The sequence below is a fragment of the Octodon degus genome, unplaced genomic scaffold (genome assembly GCF_000260255.1).
Source record: "Octodon degus isolate 3935 unplaced genomic scaffold, OctDeg1.0 scaffold00062, whole genome shotgun sequence".
In the NCBI taxonomy this organism is placed as follows: domain Eukaryota; kingdom Metazoa; phylum Chordata; class Mammalia; order Rodentia; family Octodontidae; genus Octodon; species Octodon degus.
Window position 1 is genome coordinate 1,832,273 of NW_004524638.1, and position 26,451 is coordinate 1,858,723.

The window sequence follows — 26,451 nt, forward strand, 5'->3', positions numbered from 1 at the left end:
GCCAATGCTTGGCCAATGTGCTCTCTGTGAAAGCCTGAGAGAGTATCTTCTCCCCATGTGACTCTCCTTAGGCCCACTCTATGTCATCGATCACTTTCCCCTTTGGCCCCATAATCTTCTTGATACCCTTACTTTTTAAAATTCTTAAAATTTCTGAAAGTTATTCATGAGTCTAGAATAAGGATGAAGCAACCCCTACCTCAGACATGGAAAACCCTGAACCAGCCACACTGGTCTTTTCAATGACCTTCAAAAGTTTTGTTCACTGAGTGTTTACAGTTCAGTTTTCTTCATCTCCAAATGTAGCTTTATGTTCACTGGGTTTTTGGTTAAGCAAGAAAAGCCTACAGCCCTGTAACATTGGGTGCCTGCCCGCTGGTGGAGCGGCATAGTGGCGTCTGTACCAGGCAGTTTCCAGCTGTGACTGAGGCCTCAGCCCATGTTTAGAACTTCTAAGTGACAGAACCCCAGACAAGAAAGCCTGAAACATAGATATGCTGTGTTTAGAAACTGTTTATCACTGACCAACAAGTCCTTGGGAAGTGATCTCTGAATTGATTCCTCCTTATAAGTGCGAAGTACAATCCAATCTGAGGAGAGTAAGGGATAGATCTCTGTCTGAAGAAGAAATATGATAATTTTTGCTTACTGGTAAGCACTTGATCACTTCCTACCTTTGTTTTATCACACAAGATTTTATTCTTCCTAAATACAAGCACTTTCTTGAAAGAGAAAACAGATACTTTTTGCATGGCGACTGATATATTCTGCTCAGGCTAGCTAAGTAACAAAGTTCTAATAATCCAGAGAAGTCTGCCCATGTTAAAATGCCCATGATTTGATTTAATTCCACCCTAAATTAATGAATGGGTTTTCATTAGCACCATGCCTAGGGCATTTTACAAGAAAAATTCATCTTTTACTGCATACGTCTCCCTTTCTCATGCATTTATCATTGATTGTAAAATATGTAGAGCTGGTAATGATTGTTAATGTCTTACAGCATTTGCTTCTCAGAAAGTGTTACTGTGGCAAGAGCTCTGGTGACTGTTCTTGTCTCACATTTCATCTAAGACAAACGTGCCCAACAGATCATTTGGTCTCCTTACCTCCACCAGGTTCTGATGCAGCGCCAGTCAATGAAACTTAAGGGTTTTCTCTGTAAATGGATCCCTGGGGTTTTGAAAAGTTCACTTTTTTTCTTGACAAGTTTTTAATTGTCTTTTGCAAATGTTATACAAAATAAATTATCTTAACCTTTTATAATTGCCTGATCTCACAAAAGAATGATTTGTTGCATAACTATCTTTAGTATTACACATATTCTATTTTTAATAGTGATCTATATATAGATTTTATTTATGGTATATAAAGTCATTTCAAAAATTTCACCTTTTGTTTGAGTCACTGATGGACTTTGACTCGCCCACTGCAGTGTGGTTTGCAGGTTTGGTGGATTCTGTAAGTTCCTTCACTCTCATTTACACTATCTGACACATTGCCTGATGCTGAAAAGCTACTCAATAAATATTTATTAAGATGCAACCAGAAGGAATCATTCGCCAACCACACCACAATTAGAAATGATTAGAAATAGTTAGAAATTTGAAGTTCCTCTATTAGAAGTTTGGTTTCAAATTGGATACAAGTTACACATAGAACCTCTTTAAATCCCTGAGTGTATAATTGCTTGTCATTTAGATTGGAGATTTTAATAATCTGTTTAGTAATATATTTTATATATTAATATGGTCTTAAGAAAGTGAAGTGATTTGCTTGTACTACTAATAAAGGAGAGATGATGAACTAAAAATAAAAGTTTCAGTTTATAGCTTACATTTAATGGCTCACATCATGAAATTTCCCCCAAGATTTTAAGTTCATCATTTGAGTGTTATCTATTTTTACCAGATCATTTTTTCATTTGCATTTCTCTCCTGAACATATGGTTGATTTCTGTTATGCTGTCAAAGAACTCAGATATTTCCCTCCCCCAAAATTATCATTTGTTTGTTGTAGAAAATGCATGCAAATACAAATTAAAACAAAATTCCACAACTCAGAGACAGCTATCATATATATATATTTTTTTTTTCAGAATATATTTATTGAGAGAAAGAAAGCTCCTGTCCCGAGAGAGGGACAGGAGGGGGGGCCCGAGTGGGTAATTCCCCCCATCATATATTTTATTGTCTATTCTTTCAGACTTTTTCTTGTGTGTATGTGTATATGTGTGTGTGCGTGATATATGGTACATATATAAAAATTTTAGCCATGTATGCATATTAAATTACATATTTAAAGTTGTGTATATATGTACCTATTTTAGATATGTTTTAATAGGATGTTTTTCTCACTTATTTAACAAATCCATATCAAGCAGTTGAAATGTTGCCATACTGGTAACTGTGGCAGGTCCTAAGCGGTGTGTTTTACATGCAGCATTTTGTCTGGTCTTCAGGACCTATTTCATTTCTTACGTCATATATGTATTTTTAAATCATGATTACTGTTGTTAATTTTTCATTATCTACTTTCTAATAAAAGAAATTCTCTTTTCAACATTTAAATTGATCTGTTAAATAAGCCAAATGACCATTATTTCCCAAAGTGCACAAATAATAATTGATAGGACTACTAAGACGTGAAATTCATGCATAGTTAATTTAGGCTTCCCAATGCTTATCTTCTGAAACACAGTGTTTGCTTTCTGCTCTTTTAAAGAAGTCAAAACTAGAGTTGGCACACCTCTAAAAGTATATTTGACTGATGTACAACCAACATTTAATCTAAGAATTTAAGAATAGGCTATATGTGTAAGGAATGGAATGTCTTCATGTTAAATTTATAGAATATAGAATATAATAGTTTTTTATGTATCATTAATAATCTGAGTCTGTGTATAAAAATAAAAGGACTTTTTTTTACACGTAGGCATCTAAAGGCTAGCAAATGGGCCCTAGTACATAGTTTAAAGCATTCAGACCTAACGATTATGTGAGCACATGAAGAAAAGTTTAGTTCAATGACAAGGATTCTCAAGAAGATTGTTCTTTTAATAAGAATTGATGCCTAAGGAGATGTCTGATTTTATTTTTAATATTTCTGGTAGATAGAGGAGATTCCTGGCTCTTAAGTAATAGTTGTAATTTTCATACAATTTCATTGGATTAAAACAGGAAATTCTATGAGTTTTATTTTCTCTATCCCTTGCCTACCACTCAGTCTCGTTTTCAGAACTAATGTTCCATATCAGGGTTATAGACATAACAGCGTCCCCTCAAAAAACTCAGTTCCCGAGATTGTTCCTGGGGACTGCGCTGGTGGCACTAGTAGAACAATGATGCTTTTCTTGCCTGTCTGGTATTTAGTCTAATTCCTCAGTCCTAGAAAGCACGACGACTTAGTCAGATGACTGTTCAGCTCAAGGCTGTGGATTCTGATTAACTGTAAACACTTAGAAATTCCTAGGTCTCATCCTATATGTGACCCCTCCCCACATAATTAAAATTGTTGTCAGATGGAAGGACTCTTGTCTGTTCGAGGGAAATTATTCAGATTAAGAAGGTTACCTGTTCGATAGGAGTCACTGAGCTTGGTTAGCTGTCAGTTACTGCACATGGACACAGGACAGGGACATGGGCAGAGTGTGAGGAAGGGGTTCAGTGCCCCAATCCTGACATCTAGGAGTTTTTCGACATAGAATTCGTCACAAGTAGAATAGCCTTGTAAAAGCACATTGTCCCGAGATGTTCCTTCACCTGTTAACTAACATTAACTTGCATTACTGAGCACACACTATTTACTCAAAAGGCTCCTGGATGTCTAAGCTATCCTGGTCTTCAGGCTGTGTTGTGTGTAGTCATAGTGAATGACCAGTGGTTGGTTAGTGGTCCCCCTCAGCCCCTCACCTTCAGGTGTTTCTTATGAACTGGATATATAGTAAGTTTTCTTCACCTCAGGTGGAGGAAAAACAGAGCTCAGATCTTTCTCAGTAATTTGTTTTTGGTTTCAGTAAAATATTCATATCCTGTGTACATACATTTGAGTGTTTTCAGCCATTCTATCATAGTGCAATATGTACTGCACATCTTCATTTATCTGTGTTTCTGCATCCATTCGACAGGACCTGAAATAAAACCTGATAGATACATATTTTACCCTCCCCCAACCTAAAGTTTATCATAATTCTAAAAATGTATAGTTTATCTTTACAGTGTTTTTATCTTTACAATGATGTTTTCTGTGTACATTATTTATAAAGTACTAAAGTTATGGATAATAAACTTTTCAACAAAAGTAACCATATTTTCAAATGTTCTGCTTTTCTCTCTGTTGCTTTTGCCCTTCCTGATCGAAGTCTAGGAGAGTAAGTCAATGCTTGTTTTGAGAATGTATTGTCCTTACATATCTGGAGGCCCGTGTTCTCGTTCTGTAGCTCAGCATTGTTCATTTGTGTCTTACATGTTGATAATGTACTGGCTGTTTCTGATCATGCTGGCTTAGATCCTGTGGTGAAGCACCAGTGGGGTGCTCACGTGGAACCAGGCTTGGTTGCATCTGTGTTGTTGGTTTGGCCCTGTCACCTTTGCTGATCATATATGTCTCACTGCCATAGAATCATCTTTTTAAACAAATAGTATGCTCAACTCTAGCCTGCAAAGTTTAGCAAACCCTGGTCTGAAAATTAAAAAAGGCTGTGCATATAACTCAGGACAAAGGTCCTGGGCTCAAGCTCCAGTACCACCAAAAGGGGGGAAAAAAAATGTTGGTAGTTACGTGTTTCAGAGCATTGCAGGCCAAGGATCCTTATCTGAAATGCTTGAGACCAAACTCAGATTTGAGAGTTTTTCAAATTTTGAAATACTTGCTAGACCTTACTATTGGTATCCCTAATCTGAAAAATCATAAATCTGAAATACTTCACAAACTTGTTGGGGATTATCAGCACTTAAAACTTTTCAAATTTAATTTTTTTTTAATTTGGGATGCTCAGAATAGTTAATTATAAAACAGAAACTTCATGATCATTGTTTACATGTCATTCATGCATTCCCCTTTTACTTGGAGTAAATTCACCGAACATGTAATGGAAAAAAGTGTAACCTAACAGAAGAATACCTCCAGGTCATATGAACTCTTTTTCGTGGTCCATTTCGGTTCTCCATTATCTTGTGTTTGTCTCTACTGCTCATTTAAACTGGTTTGAGTCATGTTGTAGTCTGCCAGTGTGTTCTATTTGAACTTGATTCACAGTAGAAGTGGGTTCTGGAGTAGCAATAGAAGGCCTGGACCCCAGCCCTCACATCTGCTGCAGACACGCTTTGGGTTCTGGCAAATCTTTACCTTTGCTGTTTCCTCCTGGAAAATGAAGGCAAAGACCTAACAGGCCTCAGAGACCCGTAATTCTCTTAGACTAGCACGCAAAGGCTCAGTGGTAGAGTCAAGAATCTGAGAGTTGTCTTCTCCAGTTCTCAGGTAATCTGTGGGTTCTGTTTTGTAGGATTCCCAGAGCCGGCAAGGCGGGTACAGCATGCATCAGCTCCAGGGCAATAAGGAGTACGGCAGTGAAAAGAAGGGGTACCTGCTGAAGAAAAGTGACGGGTGAGTATGAGCCAGGCCCCACAGTGCCATCTGTAACCTTTGGCCCTGTCACCTCTGCTGGTGCCATTAGCAGGAGCTCTTCCCAACCTCTTAGATTACAAAATGTACTTCACAGTTTTTCAGTGCTCTGGTCTTAACCAGTCTTTATTTTAAAAAAATAAAGTAAAAGCAGTAGTTGTCTTTTAGCCCCCAAGCAGCACTTCCTGTAAAGGGGGCTTTAGGACGGCAAGCGCCAGAAGCCGCCTCTCTGCCTCGTGTCTGCTGTGGGGTGTCTGCCTGGCTCCCAGAACCCAACCTGGGGGTCGCTCTGGACCTTCTCTCCTACATACAGCCGACGCGACGAGAGATTTTCATTTCCCAACTCCAAAAATCCGGTTGTATCCTTCTGGCTGTTTCTGGTGCTCGCCTCCCACCCTGAGGTGATCCACCGTCACCTCTCTGGGACGCAGCAGTAGCCTCCTGCCTGGTCCGTTACCCTCCTTGCTCTTTCCCCTCTGCATCTCTCCTCTGCTCCGCACTTGGGGTGCTTTCTTCAGAACTGTAAAGCAGTCTCTTGCTCAGAGTGGCCTGATGTCTTCCCGTAGGCCTGGCACGCTGCCTAGCCTTCCTCGCTGGCCTCTCCTTATGCCATTGGCTCTCCTGCTCCTGCCACACGGGCCTGTTAGACGATCCTACTTCAGAGTAATTATATAAGTAGTCTTTTAATTATTCCCTTTACTAATTGTTACTCTTTTTTTTTTTTTTTTTCTTCACTGTTTGTAGATATGTGTCTTCATCTAAAGTGTAAACACTTTTTGTTTTGGGTCGTTGAAATAGTTCTAAAATGCCTAGGACCATTGTCTGGTTTTTGGCTTTTGGAGGGGTGGTTTGATCATCATTCTGTTCATACATTCAACAAGTACCTTTTGAGAATCCTGTATATCTGAGAGTTATGTGCTTGCTTCGGCAGCACATACTAAAATATCTGAGAGTTACTTTTCAGGGTAGTGGGGATGTAGTATTGAACACATTTCTTACCCTGATGAAGCTTATATTTTAAAGGAAGCACCAAAAATATGAGTAAATATTTGGAAAGTCAGATGGCAATTACTACTGTGGAAAAGGAAGAAGCAAACAAGAGATGCAGAGAGTATGGGGGTGGAGGAGAGGGTCTTGCTATCATAAGGTGGTTTGAGCAAAGACCAGAAAGAAGTGCAGGTACAGACTACACTGTACCCAGGAGAAGGAGGAGTGTCTAGGAGCAGGCTTCTCGCAGTAAGTAGTGAGTAGTTCAGTGTCCACGCAGAGAGAGAGCAAACGAGATGACCACAGGACATGAGGTCCAAACCAGGGCTCTTGGCAGCTCCTGGGTGAGATGAGGGCTTTAGGAGGGTTTGGAGCAGGGGAGTGATATGATTTGCTTTTCACAGGTTCTCTCTGGCTACCATTTTAAGAAGGACTTGAGATGTAGGCTTTAAGAGCAGAAGATAATGTGTTAATTATTGAAACTGTCCTACCAATTTGATTTGAAACTGTCTCATTGCTATTTCTCAATAAAATTATGGGGAAAAAAAAGAGCAGAAGATAGGTCAGTTAGAAGACTACTGCAGAAACACGGGAGAGGCGATGGCGGGCTCAGAGGAGCAGTAGTCAGAAGTAGTGAAAAGTGGTCAACTTCTGACAAGGGAAGGTAAGGCCCACGTGATGTGCTAATCTGGGTCTGAGCAAAGAAGGGCACCCTCATCACCTGGCACATTGTAGAACTGGTTAAATAAGTCCTGCTGAAAACTAAAAGAAAAAGACATGTCTGCCACCCAAATCACATCTTTAACGTGTTCCCCACGGGAGCTAGTCATGCGTGACTGTCCCATTGAGCAGCATTTACCAGCCAGTGGAACTGCTCCACACTGCTGATAGGCAGTCACGCCTGTACCACCAGTAATGCAAGCCAGCAGAAACTGGCACAGTGTTCACATTATAGCCCAACTTTATGTGCATGGGTTGAGTGTACATACATCAATCATGTATGTAATGCCAGTGTGCCCTGCTAGAAAGGCTCAGCCTAAGCCCGCCGTTCCTTCCTGACCTTCAGCAGGTATCTCTTGGAAATGCATTGTCCTGTGGTTCTCCCCTCAGACTTTAAGTGTGTGCTGTTGTGAGCAGGTATGCACTATTACATAGCTTTCGAAAGAGATGCCTAGAGTAATCATATTTTTTAGCACTCCACTGGAAGTCATACATTCTTGAGTGTAGACTCTTCTGCTTCTAAGTGGTAACATCTGCACATCCAAGAAAGCAACAGTCCTTTTCAAAGTGTTTATTTCAGGCTCTAGAATGAGGGCTTGTAGTCATGTCTGGCCTTGCATTCTGTCAGTACTTCCTGCTCATTTCTTTTCATGCCTTTTAGAGTTTGAGTAATTTGACTAAGATCATACAGGGAGTAAGTGTAAGAGCTCAAGAACCTGGCTCTTGTGATTTACTGTCAGATATCTGTCTCCCTTTAATAGTTCTAAGGGCCCCCAACTGCTGATAATCAGCCTTGGCACATCCAAGACAAACTGGCGCAAGCTCGCCCCCAGGCGTCTTCTGTTTGGTCTGTCCCTCCTTCATACACTCATTTCATGCGCACAGATCACTCGGAATCTGAAACAATCTATGAGATGCTAAAAGGTAAAAGCTAAGTGTGGTGTGGCCTTGACTGTCACCCTGCCTGCAGTCTTTGGCAAGAGATAAGAAAAGGGATGTTGGAAGACAAACTTTCTAATAATTCACAGTTAGGAAAGATGAATAAAGAAAACCTAGACTTGCTATGATTGTTTCTGTGAATGAAAAAAATATTAAAATACTTATGCATGAAGACAGACTCACTTGCTAACAGTAACTGCCAAGGTGTCAAGTGATTTTTCTCTTACAGACATTTGCATTAGAAATCTTTCCCAAATTCTGAAATATTCCTCATTACTTAGGTTTGTTAAATAGTTTGAAAACTGATTTTAAATTGTTTAAATAATTTTAAAACTTTAAACCCCAAATGCATTCAGTGAAAGGCAAGGGACCAGTCATGTGTATTTTCTCAAAGTAGTCTTAGAATATGGGCACTGTTACCTTCATGATACAGTTAAGGAAAGTAAGTCCCTAGGAGGTCAGGGAACATGAGCTGTTACAGCTTTGCTGGGAATTTGCTAGGTGGAGAGTGGGGACCAAAGCCCGCATGATCCAGCCTCAAAGGTGGCATTTAGTTAGGTGTAAAGGCTACTGTCTAATATTTTAGAAAAAGACTGTCCAAATGTTCACAAAAATCAGAGGCTGCTGTTTCCAGGGCAGTACCTTGGAATTCCCCAAGGTATGGTGGGACTTTGAACTTGTTCCAAGAATATGTTGATGTTATTCTCTGTCCTCTGGCAATCTTCAGGTACCTCATTAGCAATCTATTAGCCAGAAAAATTTTGTGCTAACTTTCTTCGGCTTTATTAGCTGTCCAAGACAAGATGGGTCTTTGTTTTATTTGATTTGTTTTAATACACACAAATAGGGAAACCTAGTGAATAAAATCTTAAATAAAATGAATAAACTGAATAAGAAGACTTTCTTTAAGGTTGAGTAGTTGTTAGATTGGTTTGATAATTGATTGTAAAATGTGTGACTGATAAAGGATGACACCAATTTTAAATGAGTATGTATAGAGAATATCTCACCCGTCTCGTAAGGGTGAGGTGCAGAGCACTTGCAGAGAGTTGATTACAGTAATCAAACAGGTGAAGTTATTTAACAGGTAAGCTTGCTTAGCCAGTACTTACAAAAGAAAATATGCCATAATTTGAGGACAGTTTTTCGATTGGAAGTTCTAAACTACCTCCTCAGGAGACTAGCATTTTGAGTAGAGCATGTTCAACTTACATCTCCTCGAGTGGTCTCACATTCTCATTTCTTTCTGTGAAGCATGCTTTAGAACAAACTGTACTTCTAATGGTTACATACACAAAAAGACAGTGATATCTGTGTATCTGTGTTGGTTATAAGTTTGTGTTGTGACAGTTCTGGACACTTTAAGAAAGAAAAAGTCAAGATACTGTTCTAAAAGCCCGAAAATTTAAAGTGGTTGCCATGGCAATAGGAGGCCCGCACCGCATTCTCCCGGCCTGAGGAATCCCCTTTACCCACCTGTTCTGTTCACCTGGAGGAGTGGTGCCCAGTGGGGCAGCTGCAGCTGTCTTACACCTCTTTCCTCTGCCTGAAGCCTCTAAAGAATCCTCTTCTTAGTTGAAATAATTTCTGCTTAGCTGTTTCCATCCTTTGGGACCATCAACTCAAATTTTCCAAAGTACATAACATAGCTACTTGCAAATGCTTTGGCCACATTTAACTTTCTCATATAATTCTCTCTCCAAGGGTTGTGAGGCATCATTTTGGCTCTGGAAGATCTCAGAAGGGATGTGTATGTGTCATCAAATACAGTCACAGTACTGTCTTGACACTAAGCTCCTTTCTCTGTATCTTGAGCCAGCCTCACCTCCACTCCTGGTCTTACCTCTGATCATCGCAGCATGGCTGACTTCTGGATTTTTAAAAAATCTATTTGTTATAGATGTAATCAACTAATAAAACCTCCTTCTAAAAATCATAGATGTAGTTTAAAGCTCCTTGTAGAACCACCTCTAACAAAGATCTGGGCCTCTTCCCGGAAATGAAGACTCCTACTTGTGTGGTAACTAGGGTTCTGTTGTTTCTGTGTCCCATTTTCACTATTAAAGCCCTATAATGAACATTTTTTTTACCTGCCTACCTGTCTCAAATACCTTCTCCTTGGGATATTAAAAGAACTAAAATATTCTGTATCATGCTGTTTGGGGGAGGGGCTGGATTTTTCTTTTTGGAGGTGGAGTTTTTTAATCTTGTTTAGCATTACTATGTGATTGCATGTGTCAGAGTGAATCAGACACTATACAGTGCTGCTTCATTTGCTCCCTAGGATCCGGAAGGTGTGGCAGAGAAGGAAGTGTGCTGTCAAGAACGGGATTCTGACCATCTCACATGCAACTGTAAGTGTGTCTGTGACTTCCCTGGCTGTTGTTTTTATGTATCCTGGTCTCCTGAGCCGGGAAGTAAGAGAAGTGCTACAGTAAGCCGGGAAGTGTTGCCCAGGTAGCATTAGTGTATGGACATGGGTCATATACGTAGGCTATTCTTTTACAAAACTGGCTTTGTCTTGTCCTGTGGTAATCATGTACTTCTACATCTCTACCATGAACTTCTGTTTTTCTCTGTCAGACTGAATCAGGTATTGTTTGTTATTATCTTTGGGAGACATTATTGGTGGTTATTCTGAAAAGGCATACTTTTCTTTATTGTAAAAATGATAAAGGGTGTTCTTTGCATAAAACTGTAAGGTAGAGAGCAAAATAGTACATATAGAAAGGTTTAACGGTGGCTATATTCAGAGTGCACAGCAATGTACACAATTTCAACAGTTATTTGTATGCTAGACTGTAAATTTCTAGCAGTTTGACTTCATGTTTAGAGCATGTGCCTTAGTCAGATTTACCGTGCAGACCCTTCCTTAATTTTCTGCTGGAGCGTTCCACTGGTACAGCTCCCTCAGAAGGCACTGTAACCGATTAGACAGTGGCATTCCCAGGCTTTTTTTTTTTTAAACCACGTTTCATCAGCTTGCTTGCTTTCTCTCTTTCTTTCTTTTTGTATTTTAGGGAAGGATCTACAGGGTATTCAGGGTCTCACTCCTAGTTAGGTCTCATAGTGATCCACCTGTTTACAGCCTCCCAAGAGCTGAGATTATAGGCGCGTGCCACCATGCCCAGTCTCAATGCCGTCTCAGTGCACCCTGGGGGCAAGGCCAGCACAGGCCCGGGGATTGAACCTCCAGCCCCTGTGCTTTAATCCTCTGAGCTCTACAAAGCTAGTTTAAAAAGTAAAAATTGCCCACTCACGGACCAACTCCAGCCAGTGGCCAGGCCCTGTGCCCCGCCTAAACTTCCATCCTAGCCTACTGACTCCCAGCCCCCACTCACTGATCTGCTGCAGCCAGCAGCCAGACCCCACACTCCGCAGGAACCTCCTGCCTCCAGCCAGCAGTCAAGCCTGGTGTGGAAACCTACAGTGGAACTCCTGGCAGAGTGACTGTCCTAGCGAGATCTAGCCAGCTAATCTAGGAGCAAAACAGGTCACCAGTGGGGGACGGGGGGTCACTTTGCTGGGCTGCAACAGGAAAAAGCCAAGCATAGCAGCCAGCCCCACACCAGGCCCAGCTGGACGAGGTCCAGCTTGGTAGATCCAGACGTGGTAAGCTGAGACATACTGCTAGACCCAGATCTATGAGAGCATCCTCTTCTCTCCCTCTTAATCCAAAAAGGGAACAGTAGGTAACCAGGGTAAAAGTTGGCCTGGAAGTCTCTGGGCACATCAAGGGGAAGTAATCAGATAGCTCTCAGGAGAATTAATTTAAATACAAATTCCCAACTTTATATCTGTTTAGCTATACACTCATGATGCTGGTCCTTAGGGTCTAAAATACAAACCCATTAATTACAAAAGTTTGTCAAGTGCTAAATGTCACTGCCCATTATTAGTGATACTAACTGTAGTACTATAAATACAAAACTGCAACTGCTTAACCACGTAATCTCCCTTGGGTAATAATATCAGTAGGAGCTAAGGTAACTACTACACCAAGGCTCTACACCAAAGGTCAAGACAGTGCAGTACAAAATGGCAAAGAGAAGGAGCAAAATGCATTCTTAGGACCCATGCCCACACAAAAAATGCAGGAGACACTAGCACTGAAGAAATTGGAAGTCACATTGCTGAAATCTCTGAAATAATAGTGTCTGAAGTAAAGAAACAACTGCAGAAAAGTATACAGGATATCAGATCAGAAGTAATCGCTAACATAAAAAAAGAAATTGTAACTATAATGAAAGAATTACTAAGTGCTTCTAAAGTAGACACTGATAAAAAAGAGAATAGAAAAATGGTGGAATCCTTGAATGAGCAATATAGGAAAGAAATAGAATGCATGAAACAGATTCAAAGAGATATACAGGATATTAAAACCTCAGTCACAAGCTGGCAAAACTGTTTGAATGAAAGAGAAGATAGAGTTTCAGATCTTGAAGACACCGTTTTAGCTAGTGAAAAGGCAAGAAAAGATCTCTTACAAACAACTAGGATGCAGGAGAAAATAATTCAACATTTGCAAGAGAATGCAAAAATGAAGAGCATAAGACTAAGCATCAATGAGAAAGAAGGAGATAATACAAATGACTTAAAAAGAATATGAGCAGAAGTAATAGCTGCCATCTTATCTGTGACAAAGGGGTCAAACATCCTCACTGGAAGAAAGATAGTCTCTTTAACAAATGGTGCTGGAAAAACTGGCTCCCTACATGCCAAAAACTAAAACTTGACCCAGGTCTGTCACCATGCACTAAGCTAAAGTCAAAATGGATTAAAGATCTAAACATTAAAACAGAAACACTAAATCTATTAAGAGAAAGCAGGTGGAAATCTTGAAGACATAGGAGTAGGCAAACAGTTCATGAACAAAAATCAAATTGCACGGGAAACACTTGAAAGAATTAACAACTGGGACCTCCTTTTATTGAGAAGTTTTTGCATATCAAAAGAAATTACCAACAGAGTGAAAAGACAACCCACAAATTTGGAAAAAATCTTAATAAGCACTCAGACAGAGGTCTTCTATCTAGAATTTATAAAGAACTAAAAAACAGTAGAGCCCCAAAATTTAAAGACCCAATCCAAAAATGCACATCAAAGATGAACACACACTTCTCAGAGGAAGAAATTGTAGAAGCTAATACATACATGACAAAATGCTCCACATCACTAGCCATTCATGAAATGTAAATTAAAACAACACTGAGATACCACTTCACCCCAGAAAGAATGGCTATCATGAAGAAATCAACCAGCAACAGATTTTGAAGAGGCTGCTGGGAAAAAAGGAGCCCTTCTCTGCTGCTAGTGGGAATGTACACTGGTGCAACTATTACAGAAATCAATGTGGAGATGCCTCAAAAAGCTAGGACTGGAAATCCCATTCAGTCCAGCTATCCCTCCTCTGGGAATTTTCCCAAAAGAACTGAAAACGTCATATACTGATATATCTGTTTCTATGTTTATAGCAGCACAATTTGTGATTGTCATATCTTGGAAGCAACCAAAATGCCCATCACCTGAGGAATGGATGAAAAAGATGTGGTGTTTTTATAAAATGGAATATTACTCAGCTATAAAGAAAAATAAACTCAAAGCCTTCATATATAAGTGGATGTAACTTGAAGATATAAGTGAAATAAATCCAACCCACGTGTGTAAATATCATATTGTCTCCCTACTGTAAGAACTCAAAAGAAGAAATAAAAATTGAAAGGTATAACACAGTTAAGTGGAAAGTGAAAACTTAAGGATTAAACAACAAAGAGAGAAAAAGGAGAAAAGTTAGGTAAGATGGCAGGGACAACACCATACATTTATATAAACAAGGTGGTTAAGGCAGTGGTCCTAAGAATCTCCATCAGGTTCTTGAAAATAGCAGTTAATGGGTAGAATTCTCGCCCTGACTAACTTATATATGCTGATATCTGTGAACTAAGCAATTGCACTGAGAATAACAATGTGTAATACTAAAACCATGCTTGAAATACCCATCATTTTGGTCTTCTAAATGCGTACTGCTTCTAATGTCATATTGATTATTACTATACTCTCTTTAAAGTAAATGTTTGCAAAAAAAAAAAAAAGTAATAAAAGAAAACGAGACAAGAAAAAAAATGTCATAGGATTGTCCTGCTACAATGTTGTATACGATTTGATTTCTAAAGTTCTGTGTAAAAATGTGTAATTGTTTTTTCACGTTCTATAGGGATATAAAGTTTAGAATATCTATGGTTGTTGGAAAAGAGCAGTTCCATGTTATGTCTAAAGTGTTTGATATTCAGACAGATAGTGATGTTAAGCCCAACTGCCTCTGTTGCAGGGTAATAATACCATTAATTCTCTTCTGGATGTTTAACAACTAAAGTTTGCAGACCAAAAATTAGAGAAATAGAGGGGCTACAAGGATAGCCAATATTATGGCCCTAGCCCTTCAAGGTCAGTGAGGACTCAGGACATAAGAGAACCTGTGCTGTGACATCTTATAAGTTAGTAGTGTCCCAAATTTTCTGATCAAGGAGATTTTGGAACCACAAAGGAAAGTGATCAACAATGTATAGTGTGCCTAAGGAGAGTCACCTAGAAAGAAAACATTCTCTCAGACTTTCACAGAGAGCAAATTGGTCAAGCAATGGCCATGACTCATCCAGATGGCTGACACTGACTAAAGATCTACAAGGTGCTCTACATGATTTCAGGGTAAACCCTGAGGGGATTTGATTGACCATTTCAGGTACAAAAGTTACATTTTTAGTTATATACGTCTTACTTTAACTTGGTCTTAACCATCCAGCAGAAAAAGTATAACCATGAGTTATGAAAAATAATGCTATATTAATATGCTGAGCTGTAAAAGGCTCAAGTGAACAACTTCTGACAACTTCCAGTTCTGCTGATAACCCACTACTACTATGGACTATTGAACTCTGTTGGGCTATTTTGCTGAATTCAAGTACCTACAATATTTGAATTGATATCAAGTATGAAAAGGCCCTTTAAAGACTTGTCCAAATACAGCTTCTCTAGCAGCAGTGGAACACCCATCTCTGATAAAACAAAACAAAAAAGGGAATATAACTAAAAGACCATTTTACAGTGAAAAAAATGTATATATATATGTATGTACAAAATAGTTAAGATAGATATATAGCTACTTTCTCTTAGTTTAATGAAAAGAAAGGTTTGTATATTGTTTAGTCAAAATATGTCTGCATATTGTACTCAGAATATCCATTATGAAGACAACAGTATGCAATGTATTATTGTAACTGTCCTACTAAACTATTTTGAAACTGTTTCAGTGCTATTTAATTTTCTCATTAAAATGAATTTAAAAATTTAAAAAATAATTTTAAAAATTTATAAGGAAGCAGAAAGGAGAAGAAAACTGTTTAAGCTTTAACTGCTCCTTTCAGTAGAACAGCAGAAATCAGCAATACAATTACCTAAGCTGTCTTTCTCGGTTTTCCGTGAGAATGTGCTTGAGCCAGGCATGCCATTGCACACCTGTAGCTTCAGCACATGGATAGCTGAAGCAGGATGTCCAGTTTCAGGCCAGCCTGGACTGCATAGCAAGACCCCGTTTCAAAAAACCAGAAGAAAAGGGAAACAGAAATCTGCTGTGAAAGCAATGGAGTGTGATGGGAGATCAAATACTTAATGAGGCTTACTACTAATATGACCTAAATTTGCTAAAAATAAATATAAAATAAAAGTACCAGCTGTAGTGGTGTATCCCTGTAATCCCAGCACCTGGGATGCTGAGGTAGGAGGAGTACTGTGAGGTTGAGGCCAGCTTGAACTGTATGGTGAGAGACCATGTCAAAAAGGCAAAACAATAAAAAATATAAATAAAGTTCTCTTCCCTCCCCCATGTTCCTCTCCTGCCAGAAGACATTATTGTAGTTAAGCCAACTGTTTATATGCATTCTCTAATTAACAAACACCGCATCGCCTGCTTGCATTGTTTGGTGACTGAGAATGGCCTCTGGCATTGGTCAGAAGTTAGACTGAATCTCAGCTTTGCTCTTTTCTTTTTTTTTTTTTTTTCCATAATTTTATTGAGAAACAAATAGCAATGAGACAGTTTCAAACCAAATTGGTAGGACAGTTTCAATAATTAACACATTGCATACATTCTTCCTAGTGGTTAATTGCTGCACAAGATGCAGACATGATATCCTATTTACAAACACCATTAGAACAAATGCCTCTACTCATTAAGAATGTAACTGTATATCCTAAACACTTTGAATACAGATACAAAATGGACATCATCTGTATCCCTTTTTTTATTAAGTTCCGTTATTTGAATATTATAGTTGTGTACACTCAGCAGCTTTGCTCTTTTCTGTGTGACCTTGAGGAAAGTATTTAACTCAGAGATTATGAGGATTAAATTAGGTAACATGCCAGGTGTGTACGCATGGCTAATGTTACTGCTGTTACTGTTAGCTTGTGGGATTTCACTAGCAGGGCTGAAATCGATTGACAAGCAGCACCCACCCCACCCACCGCACCCTCACAAACACAGGAAGTCTGGTCTCCTGCCCCCAGAGCAGCACAGGGGAAAATGGATTTCTTCTCTAACTTCTGTTTCCCTCCCACTGAGCTGTGTTACTCTGTTCTCACTTTCACTGGCTCCAGGCCAGACTCTGGCTGCCAGTTACATCACTGGGAATCACGTTCCTGCTCCCACAGAAGGTCTCTGTATCCAGTCTAGCTGGCTTTTTCTGACTGCAAACACCATTGATTACTTAGAATTTGAAAACCAAAGCCAGTAGTGTCCTGGGAAAATAAAGGAATTCAGTGATCTTTGAAGAAACGAAATGATTCTATGTTCTCAGAAAACTTGAGGCTTTTTTAGGAGGCCTTCACACTTGCAGATTCCTCAGGCTTGGAGGACTGCAGTCAGATTCACAAATTGTTTTTGTCAAAGTTAGAACCAGATATCCATTTAGACTGATAGTGCAGGGTCTGTTGGCTTGACCATCTGTGCAAGAGCTGCTCCAAGAGTTTTCTCCCAAGCTTAACTGTTGTAGGGAGAAGTGTTTCTTTAGAAGCACCTGAAGGATTTACCGCTTGTCCCTAGAAAATTTCACTCACAAATATGTTGCTTTTATTATCTATTCAAAGACATAATTTTTTTGGTTTACTGTTCAGAATTATTCCTCAGCACTATGGGAATCAAATTCACTGGGAGTGTCTATTTGAGTTTGTTATTGCAATAAAAATATTAATGCTAACAGCTTCTTCCTATGAACCATCCAATATGAAATGCTCCTGGTGTGTGTGTGTGTGTGAGAGAGAGAGAGAGAGAGAGAGAGAGAGAGAGAGAGAGAGAGAGAGAGAGAGAACCCAAGGCCTCATACTTGCTAGGGAAACACTGTCAGCAGACTACACATCCACTCATTACATTCTAAACACAGTTAAGATGACTTTGTTTCAGAAGTAGACATCTGACAGACCTATAGCAAAACTCAAGTATGAAAAGGCTATAGCAATTCTCATTTCAACAGCACTATACTAAAGAGCCATAGCAAGTATTCAACCATTTTAAGTAAATTTCTGTACCTTTGAATTTCACCATGGTAGGCCTGGGCTTCAAGTCTAATGGATTTAATTTCCTGTTTCCATACTACTGCTTGGTGTGAAGAGAGAGGCAACTGAAACAACTCTTTCTGCCTTATTGTACTGAAACTTGGCACTGGTGTTTTAGCTGGCTCCCTTAGCTCTTGTAAAGGTGGATTGCCGTGTGCATTACTGTCAAATGGGGACCCGGTCACTGGAGCAACTTACTCAGCCACTCTCTTGCTCCCAGTGGGTTTCTGTGCCTTTGAGTTGTTTGCTTTTCCTCTTTTTCTCTTTTGTGATACAAAAAAAGTTACAGTATAAGTCAACACAATAAAACTAATTATGAAAGAAGTATTAGAATTCATTTTGAACTATTTACTGTATTAATAATCCTGAAAAATAAGCTTCAAAAGTACAAGCAGCTATATTCTTCAAAAACCCTTATTCCCTACATTCTTTAACCTCAGTATCACATAGTACTCTGATAATAGGCTGAAATTAAAAAAGAGACTACCATTTACTGAGCTGTACTTATTGCATTTTATCTTCAGAATAGCCCTACAAGGTAGGTATCTCTATCATCGTGTTCACAGTGCTAGAGATCCCTAGGAGTAAGAGTGTTTCTTATTCACCTTTGAATTTCCCAAAAGCTCCACAACTTACGGTGCTCTTGGGGTTTTTGAGACAGGGTCTCACTCTGCAGTTCAGGCTGGCCTTAAACTCATGGCCTTTCTCCCCTCTCAGCGTCCCAAGTTCTGGATTACAAGCCTGTCCAGCACCCCCAGCTTCAATTTGCCATCACCTGACACACTGCCTTACAGGGAAGCCTCAATTTACTATCATCTCAGACACTGCCTTACAGGGAGTTGGTGCGCGATGAATGCTTTCTTAAAAGGAAACTTCATTTGACAGATGAAGCTTAGAGAGTCTAAATCCTATGCCCACAGCCATACAGTTTGTAAATAACTGCACCATTTTTCAAACCCTAGAGCTAGTACTATTTCTGCCTACCATAGGCTTATCATCTGATGCCATATTGTTGCTAGGTCTTTGAAATGTTTGTAAACAATACTGTTTGAAATATAGGGCCAGCCAAATAGCTCAGTAGATTAAAGCACCTGCAAGCAGGCTCAAGGTTCAATACCTGGGCCTGCTGTGCCAGCCCCACCCCCAGGACACACTGAGACAGCAATTAAGACTGGGCATAGTGGCATGTGCCTATAATCCCAGTTTTTAGGGGGCCTGCCTGTTAGCTCAGTTGTTTAAGCTCCTGCTCATGCAAATGTAGTCAGGCACAGGATGCCATGGTTCGATCCCAATGTCCACCTGCATTACCAGACCCACCCTTAAGGCAGCCTGAGCTAGCCCCTCCAAAAAAAATTACCAGCTTTTGGGACAGGGGAGATAGCTCAGTAGAATAAGTGCTTTCCTGGCAAATGCAGGGTCCCAAGTTCAATCCCCGGTCCTGCAAAAGAAAAAAAGAAAACTGGTCACTGAATTAAACATAGGGCATTAGGGTCAAGAAGGCTATAGAAAGTCTAAGAAATGAGATTGTAGGGGAGGGGGCCCATAGATATTACTAGGGTTCTGGGAATTTATGTTTTAGTTTGAATCAAGATGTACGGTACAGGTAACAGTTTCCCTATGGTGAATCATGTGTTGATACCAGTAAACTTATTTTTTTAATTCACACACAACGTCCCTATGATTAACACCACAGGGGCCTGTAAATTTGTACCCATTTGTTTCTCAACCTGCTAGCATTGAAAATACTTTATTGTCACAAGAGGTCTGTCAGTAAGGTCTCGTGTTTTATGCAGAACAATCAGGAATCACCAGATGGAATGTCTTTAAATGATATATCGGTCCCTCTTGCCCAGAGGCTTATTGATTTTTTGTTTGTTTGTTTGTTTGTTTGTTTGTTTGTTTTTCATGGAACCGGGGATTGAACTCAGGCCCTTGTGCTTGCCAGGGAAGCACTTATTCCACTGAGCCATCTCCCCGGCCCTAGGCTTATTGTTTTAAACAGGGAGATTTGGAACCCAGTCTCTTGAGTCTGTCGTTAAAACACCTTCGGCTTCTTGTGTGTGCCTGAATTACTCTCCTCGTATTCCTGGTCTATAAAAAGTCAGCAATAATAGTACCTCTCTTTCATTGTTGTGAAAACCAAATAAGATGATGTATTCAAAATTTTATAGACAGTGTTTCTTAAACTTAGTATTATCATCTTAGTGGCTGAGATGGAATTGCAGCATCTAGAATCCTAGAGCCAGGCTGCATAGGTTTACTTCTATTTCTGGCACTCTATTCAGAGCTCTGAAGAGCTGCCAGGCCTTCAAAAGATGTACTAGAAGTAGGCAAGCACAAGGACAGGGATTCAATCCCCAGCACCTCGGGCTGCGCTGGCCCTGTCCACAGGCACGCTGAGCCGGTCACCGAGTCCAGCATGGTGGCGCACACCTGTAATCCCAGTGCTGGAGAGGCGGAAAACAGAAGCAGCCCTGTGAGTCCAAACTGCATAATGAGACCCTGAACCAAATACATTAAATTAAAAAGAAAGAGATGTACTGAAAGTATGCCAAGGAAGCACACAGCAACTACAAAAGGACTAGCCCCTCTCTGCAGTGTGTTTAGCAACTTGCTTCTGTTACTGGCCTTCTTGGTATTCTGAGCTTATTCTGAACTTGAATCTGCAAGGGGCTTTTTGCCATTGTCACTGGAAAAGAGTATTTTTCATCCAAGAAACTAGGAACCAGCACTGTTGATTCTAAGAGGGCAGTCTTTGTAGCCAGTTCGGCCTAGGCTAAATCCCCCAACAAGTTACAGACTTTGGATAAGTTACTTAAGCTTTTGTACCGTTACTTTCATAGTTGTAGAATGGATATAATTTTCTCATTAAAATATTTTCATTGATTCCTTTCTGGCTGGGCACTGAGCTAGGTACTACAAACGAGTAATGAATCAGTAGCCTCTGCCCTCATGGTGTTTGTTTTAAACTAAGAATAAGAACTGTAAGTGGAGCTAGCAGGGTGCTGTGATGGAAGATGAACAAGCACAGTAGCTGCTTCAGTGTGCTTAGAGGAGGCTTTCCTGAGCATTTCACACTGGTGCTGAGTGGGGAGAAGTCCCAGTAGAAGGAAAAGGACAGTTTGAAGTCTGAGGCTGGATGGCATTTTCAAGGAAGCTCAGAGAAGCCAGTATGGGTAGAATTTGAAGGTTTAAGTAAGACTATCTTGGGAAGCTTTTGCTGTTTCTGTCTTTCTAGGGAGGCAAGCCTGGTGTGGTGTCACATTCCTATGACACCAGCATGCTGAGAAACTGAGAAAGGAAAATTGCCAGTTGCAGCCCAGCCTGGGCAAATCAGTCATTTAGTGAGACCCTTTCTCAAAATAAAGCCTGGGGAGGTGACCGGGGAGGTAGCCAGTGTGATTACCAGTACACACAACACACACACACACACACACACACACACACAGAATAGAGGGAAAATTTCAAAGATAAGCTTGATTTTTGTATTTATAAGTGATATTTACATCATAAAAACAAAACACATGAAACTCATAAGTTATACAAAGAAACATGTATAATTAAAACAGCAATATAGACTGTCAGGCAAAAATTTAAAGAAAGATATAGTAAATATTTAAATAGCAAACAGATGACTTTACTTTTAAATTTTACTTTGTCGTCCACACTGAATTGGAATTGAACAGTGGTTCTCTCTTCATGCCATCTTGAACTAGAAATCCTGGAAGCAGTAAATTATGGTTTTTGATAAGAGTTTAAAGTTAATGACCTGTTTCCATTCGTGCTGCCATGATGTGAAGGCACATCCAGTCTGCTCTGAAGTCAGACAGCTTTAAGTTAAGCTGTTCTGACAAACTAGACAAGCTAGAAACTGACAAACTGACAAGCTAGAAAAGTGTCATCAATATATTGTTAGATGTGTAAGACACGAAGAAACTATTCAAGGAAGAGAGCTGAAACAGGAGTGACCAGGCATGTTTCAAGAGAAGCAAGCAAAAGCCAGACAGGAAATCAGTGAAAACATGCCCACGGTAGGCAGAGTGGAAGAGTGAGCACAGGAGAGAGTGCAGTAGGGAAACAGCCAGAGCCCGTGGAGAAGGTGAGGATTTCTAATTATCACGGTTGGAAAACAACTTCAGTGTCTAGCCAACAATATTTCAGTTCTGTATTTGAAGTGTTCCCTTACCTCTTTGAATGACTTCCTGTTTCATGTCTCTCCCACCAACTTGCGGTAGTGCCATTTGTCCTTCACTGGGTCAGCCAGCAACTCACTCCGCTACGCCTGGGGCCTGGATGCCCTCCCGTCTCCCTTTTTCGTGAATCAAGTTGGGGGCACATGTGCAGGCCTAAAGGCACTGCAATTGAATCTTCTCCACAGTCACGTTGATTAACAGGAAAGATAAAGTTCTTCCAGATAATACAGGTAGTGTTATCTGGACTTAAGATATTAGCAGCACTATTTCCAAATTCAGGGTCACTGTGAACTACCTTATGGGCTTCTACCACATTGCAAATGCAGAACTAGAGACAGTAACGTTTATCAGAGGGCTTCCCAAATTCAAATTCTACAGAACATAAGTTTAGAATTTATCTGCCTACACTTTCCAAGTTACTTGTTTTTCCAAGTATATACTCAGCAGGGATTTTTCATTATTTTGAATCCTGATGATGGGTCATCCCTTTTTCATGATTTGTATCCAAAGGTTACCTATTAGCCTCATCAGTATAGAGTGTATTTTAATTAAACCCTTGTCAGTTGCATCTGAATGAGCCATTCGAAGTGGTGGAAGAGTGTGCGATTAGCCGAATGAACCTCGTGATTCTCAGGCCCAATGGCGCCTTGATGGATCTGGATGAAGTATTGTTTCCTGAAATCATTCTGACACTCAGCCAGAGCAGAAAACCACTGAGCCACTTCTCGCTGTTCTGTCAGTATTGTAGAGAGGCAAAAAGAAGGGTACAACCTGAAACTCACTGCCAGCCACAGTGACATCTGTGAAGTCAGCAAACTGGCTCACTCACCTCAGCAGAAGTTGGCCAGTTTCAAGTTTGATTCTCATTGCCTTTCTTTTCGTTTTTGTTGAACGCCCCTCAAATGGAGGAAAAAGCAAAATCAGAGCAGTGAGCAGTCTGACTTCCAGTGCTGGTCTCAACTTCCTAAGTCTCTAGACTAGCTGTTCTCTTCTGGTTCTCTTTCTGCCTGGGATCCCCTTGCTCCTTCTACATGCTCTGTGCCTTCCTATCTGGCAGGGTTCCGTCACTCAGGCTCACCTCTGCTGCCCCCCACACTGCCCTTGGACTCCTGCAATCTTCATGTTAGCCAGGGTCTAATGTCCTGTTCAGTTCTTAGTGACTTAATGAGCAAGTTTCCCAGAGGTGGTTGCATTCTAATAAATACTACTTTAACCTAAAGGAAATTGATAAAAGCAAACTTTGTATCAGTGAGGTAAATATCAGAGCAAATATGTAGGAAACAGTAATAATAAAGCAGGTGACATTCATTGAACACTACCATGGTTTGAATGTGATTTGACAATGTCCCCCATGAGTCCATGTGTTGGAGGTTTGCCTCCTAGTGTGGCAGTTTTGAGAGGTGGTGGGACATTCAGAAGGTGAGTTCTTGTAGGAATTCTGTTATTGGTCGTGTTGCCCTTGAAGTGGGATCTATTAAGATAGTTCTCACAGGACCCCAAGTGAGTTCTTAGAAGAGTGAATTGTTGAAAAAGCAAGCTAAACTTGGCCGCTGGGAGCCTAACTTTGCTTGTCACTACAGTCTTTCTTCCTCACACCCACTCCTGCCCTGCTGCCATCTCCTGAGTGGTGACACAGCCACTGGTGCCAGCACCATGTCATTTGGACTTTAGGCCTGTAGCGCTATCAGCTAGATATCCACTTCTACTAAGCTGCCCACATTTGGGTATTTAATTATAGTATCAAACCAGACCAAGACAAGCACTCCTTGTATGCTGGACACGTGGCATGTGTTCCCACTGACTTTGATGACACCTCTGGGGAGGGGTAGCCGTCACTGCCATTTTAATGGAAAGAAGTGCGAAAGTCATCATCAGTAAGGGCTAGAGCCACATTCGAGCCCGGGCACTGGCCTCCTGCCCTTGGAAGAGGAGCACCAGAAGCTTGTCTTCTGTTCCTGAGAAACTGCCTTTGTGTCAGCAGAGATGGCATTGTTTCCCCCTAGCGTGCCTAAAGACGTGAACTCAGAGGTACTAAGCGTCTTGGTTTTGGCTGTCACAGATGCCTGAGCCTCATCTCAAATGCAGGTCTGACTGTAGAAATACATCGCTTGTCTAAGTTAGCAGAACATTGCATTGCTCCAGACGTTTTGAACAGGAGGCTCAGTTCCCAGAGTTGTGGCTTCATGAAAGCCAGAGCTCTGAGGCAGCCTCCCGCTTGAGCTTCAGAGCACAGCCAGCGCTGCAACCTCATTTCTGGCTTTTTGGCAAATCTTCTGGAATAATGAGGGTGTCACAGTGTTAATGCCACCTAGGATTTGAGGACCTGCCAGGTAAATCGCTCCTCTTTCATGTTGAAGAGAGACTGGGGAAACTGGCTGCAAGAAACTTGTGTCATAAATGAAGAAGGGAGGAGGAAAACGGAAAGTTAAGATATACAAGAGGCTACAAATCAGCACCACCGGCCTCCCTGCCAGTGATGAGCGGGCTTTTACACCTTGGCTTGGAGCTCCAACAGGTCTTTGTATTTGCTTCTAATGTGACTGTCACTCCAGCGGAGAAGTGAGTGGAGTAAAAGCTCATTAACTTAGAGCACACAGATTAAGAAAGGAGCTAGTTGGCTAGTCAGTGTGATTGGCTATTACAGCATAAAAGACTAAGAAGTCTTCTTACACATGTGAAGGTATAAACCAAGGACTGCTGTAGAATGAAATGAGGAAGTGTGCGTCCAACTGCAGCACAGTGCTGGCGCAGTAATGGCTGTGCGCATCTCCATGGATGGCAGTGCCTTCGCGCCGAAGGACAGCAGCAGCCTGTTCCGCCGTGCCGATAAAATGAAAGGAGGATACTGAAGGAAAAGAACGAAACCGGCCTTGGCTCAGTGTGTCATCGTCAGAATACTGCCTTTCCAACAAACTGAACATCAAGAGATTGGGATTTTATTGTAAGTTCCTGGTGGATAAGAAGGCACAGACTAAAGTGGATACTACAGGTGCGAAATGTGAATCTAAAAGTGCTTCCTGCGTTAACTCAGACTTTTCCTGCTAGGAAGTAGCCGGTGCCCGGTAGAGAGCTGTGGACATGTCTGAAGGATGAGTAGCACGTTGGTCAGATGCAGAGCAGTGGCATCAGCCCCAGTACCACTCACAGAAGCCCTGTGGAGCCTTAATCAGCTACAGTAGTTCTCTTCTTGGCTGTTGGAAAGATCACCAAAGGGGTAGGGAGCTTTAGTAGTAGCCACAAAAGTAGTGCTTTGGGGCTGCAGGACGTGTTAAGAGTGGGTGGGAGTTCTCAGCCAGCGGATTCAGTGATCCAGGGCAAAATGAAGGAGTTGGCTGTTTATGGACAGGAAGAGTCAGAAAAGGAAAAGCAAGAAAGGTATTTTTACTCATTTTTTAACTTTTCCAACTTTCACCTGGACAGGGAATGGGGTGACAAGTGGGAGGAGTTTTGCTTTTCAGCTTTGCCTTTTTTTTTCCTGAAGTAAACAGGTGATGTTACTTCACCTTCCTGACTCTGGAAAGTAGATCAGGATCATGACTTATGAAACAGGTTCAGTAATAGTACCTAGCTCACTGAATTACTGTAAGAATAAAATAATAGGCTGGGTGTGGTGGTGCATGCCTGTATAATCCCAGCACTCAGGAAGCTGAGGCAGGAGGATGGTAGTGAGTTCGAGGCAACATCGTGAGTTCAAGACTAGCCTGAATGACAGTGAGACCCTTCCTCAAGAATTAAATAATGGAGGGTCAGCCTAATAGGTCAGCAGACTGAAGTACCTGCTTAGGCAGACATAGTGGCTTGGGTTCAATCCCCAGCCTGCTGTGCCAGCCCTACCCCCAGGGTGCACTGAGCCTGCAATTGAGACTGCGCATGGTGGCACGCACCTGTAATCCCAGCTCTTGGGAAGCTGAACACACGATCACTACAAGTACAAGCTATATAGTGAGACCCTGTGGACCCTGTAAATCCTGTCCTAAAATACAAAAAGAAAAGAAAAAGAAAGAATGGCAATTATATAAAATAACTACCACTTAGGTACTTACTTTGGTTTGACTCCCAAATAAGCCAAAACATCTTCCAAAATCCTGGAGTTGTCATGCACTGAACTTTGGACAGAAGTTGTCTCTGAAGTGGTAGGTGTTGGCGTATACCTCAGTTTCTTGCCAGTGTTTATTACATTACTGACTGCCTGCTATACATATGCCCCTGCGAGGCATAGGAGGTGTCTAAGCAAATATTTATTGAATGGAAGCACTGTAACATGATCCTGATGATCTGAGCAGCTACTTCTAAGGAGACTTCCTTCCCAGGGAGTAAGTACGTGAGAGAACATGGAAGCTGCCTGAAAATGTAGTCCTTCTGTTTGATAAATATTTGAGTGTCT

At 40.8% G+C, this 26,451-nt stretch overlaps 1 protein-coding gene across 1 annotated transcript in view; it reads left to right on the plus strand.

Moving 5' to 3' along the window:
* The window catches only part of Asap1 (ArfGAP with SH3 domain, ankyrin repeat and PH domain 1), a 393,896-nt gene that overhangs the window by 303,650 nt on the left and 63,795 nt on the right, over positions 1-26,451 (plus strand). The window contains exons 12-13 of the mRNA XM_023718810.1: positions 5,504-5,604; positions 10,553-10,622. Coding sequence (XP_023574578.1) covers positions 5,504-5,604; positions 10,553-10,622 — 171 coding nt within the window. The remainder of the gene's footprint in view (positions 1-5,503; positions 5,605-10,552; positions 10,623-26,451) is intronic.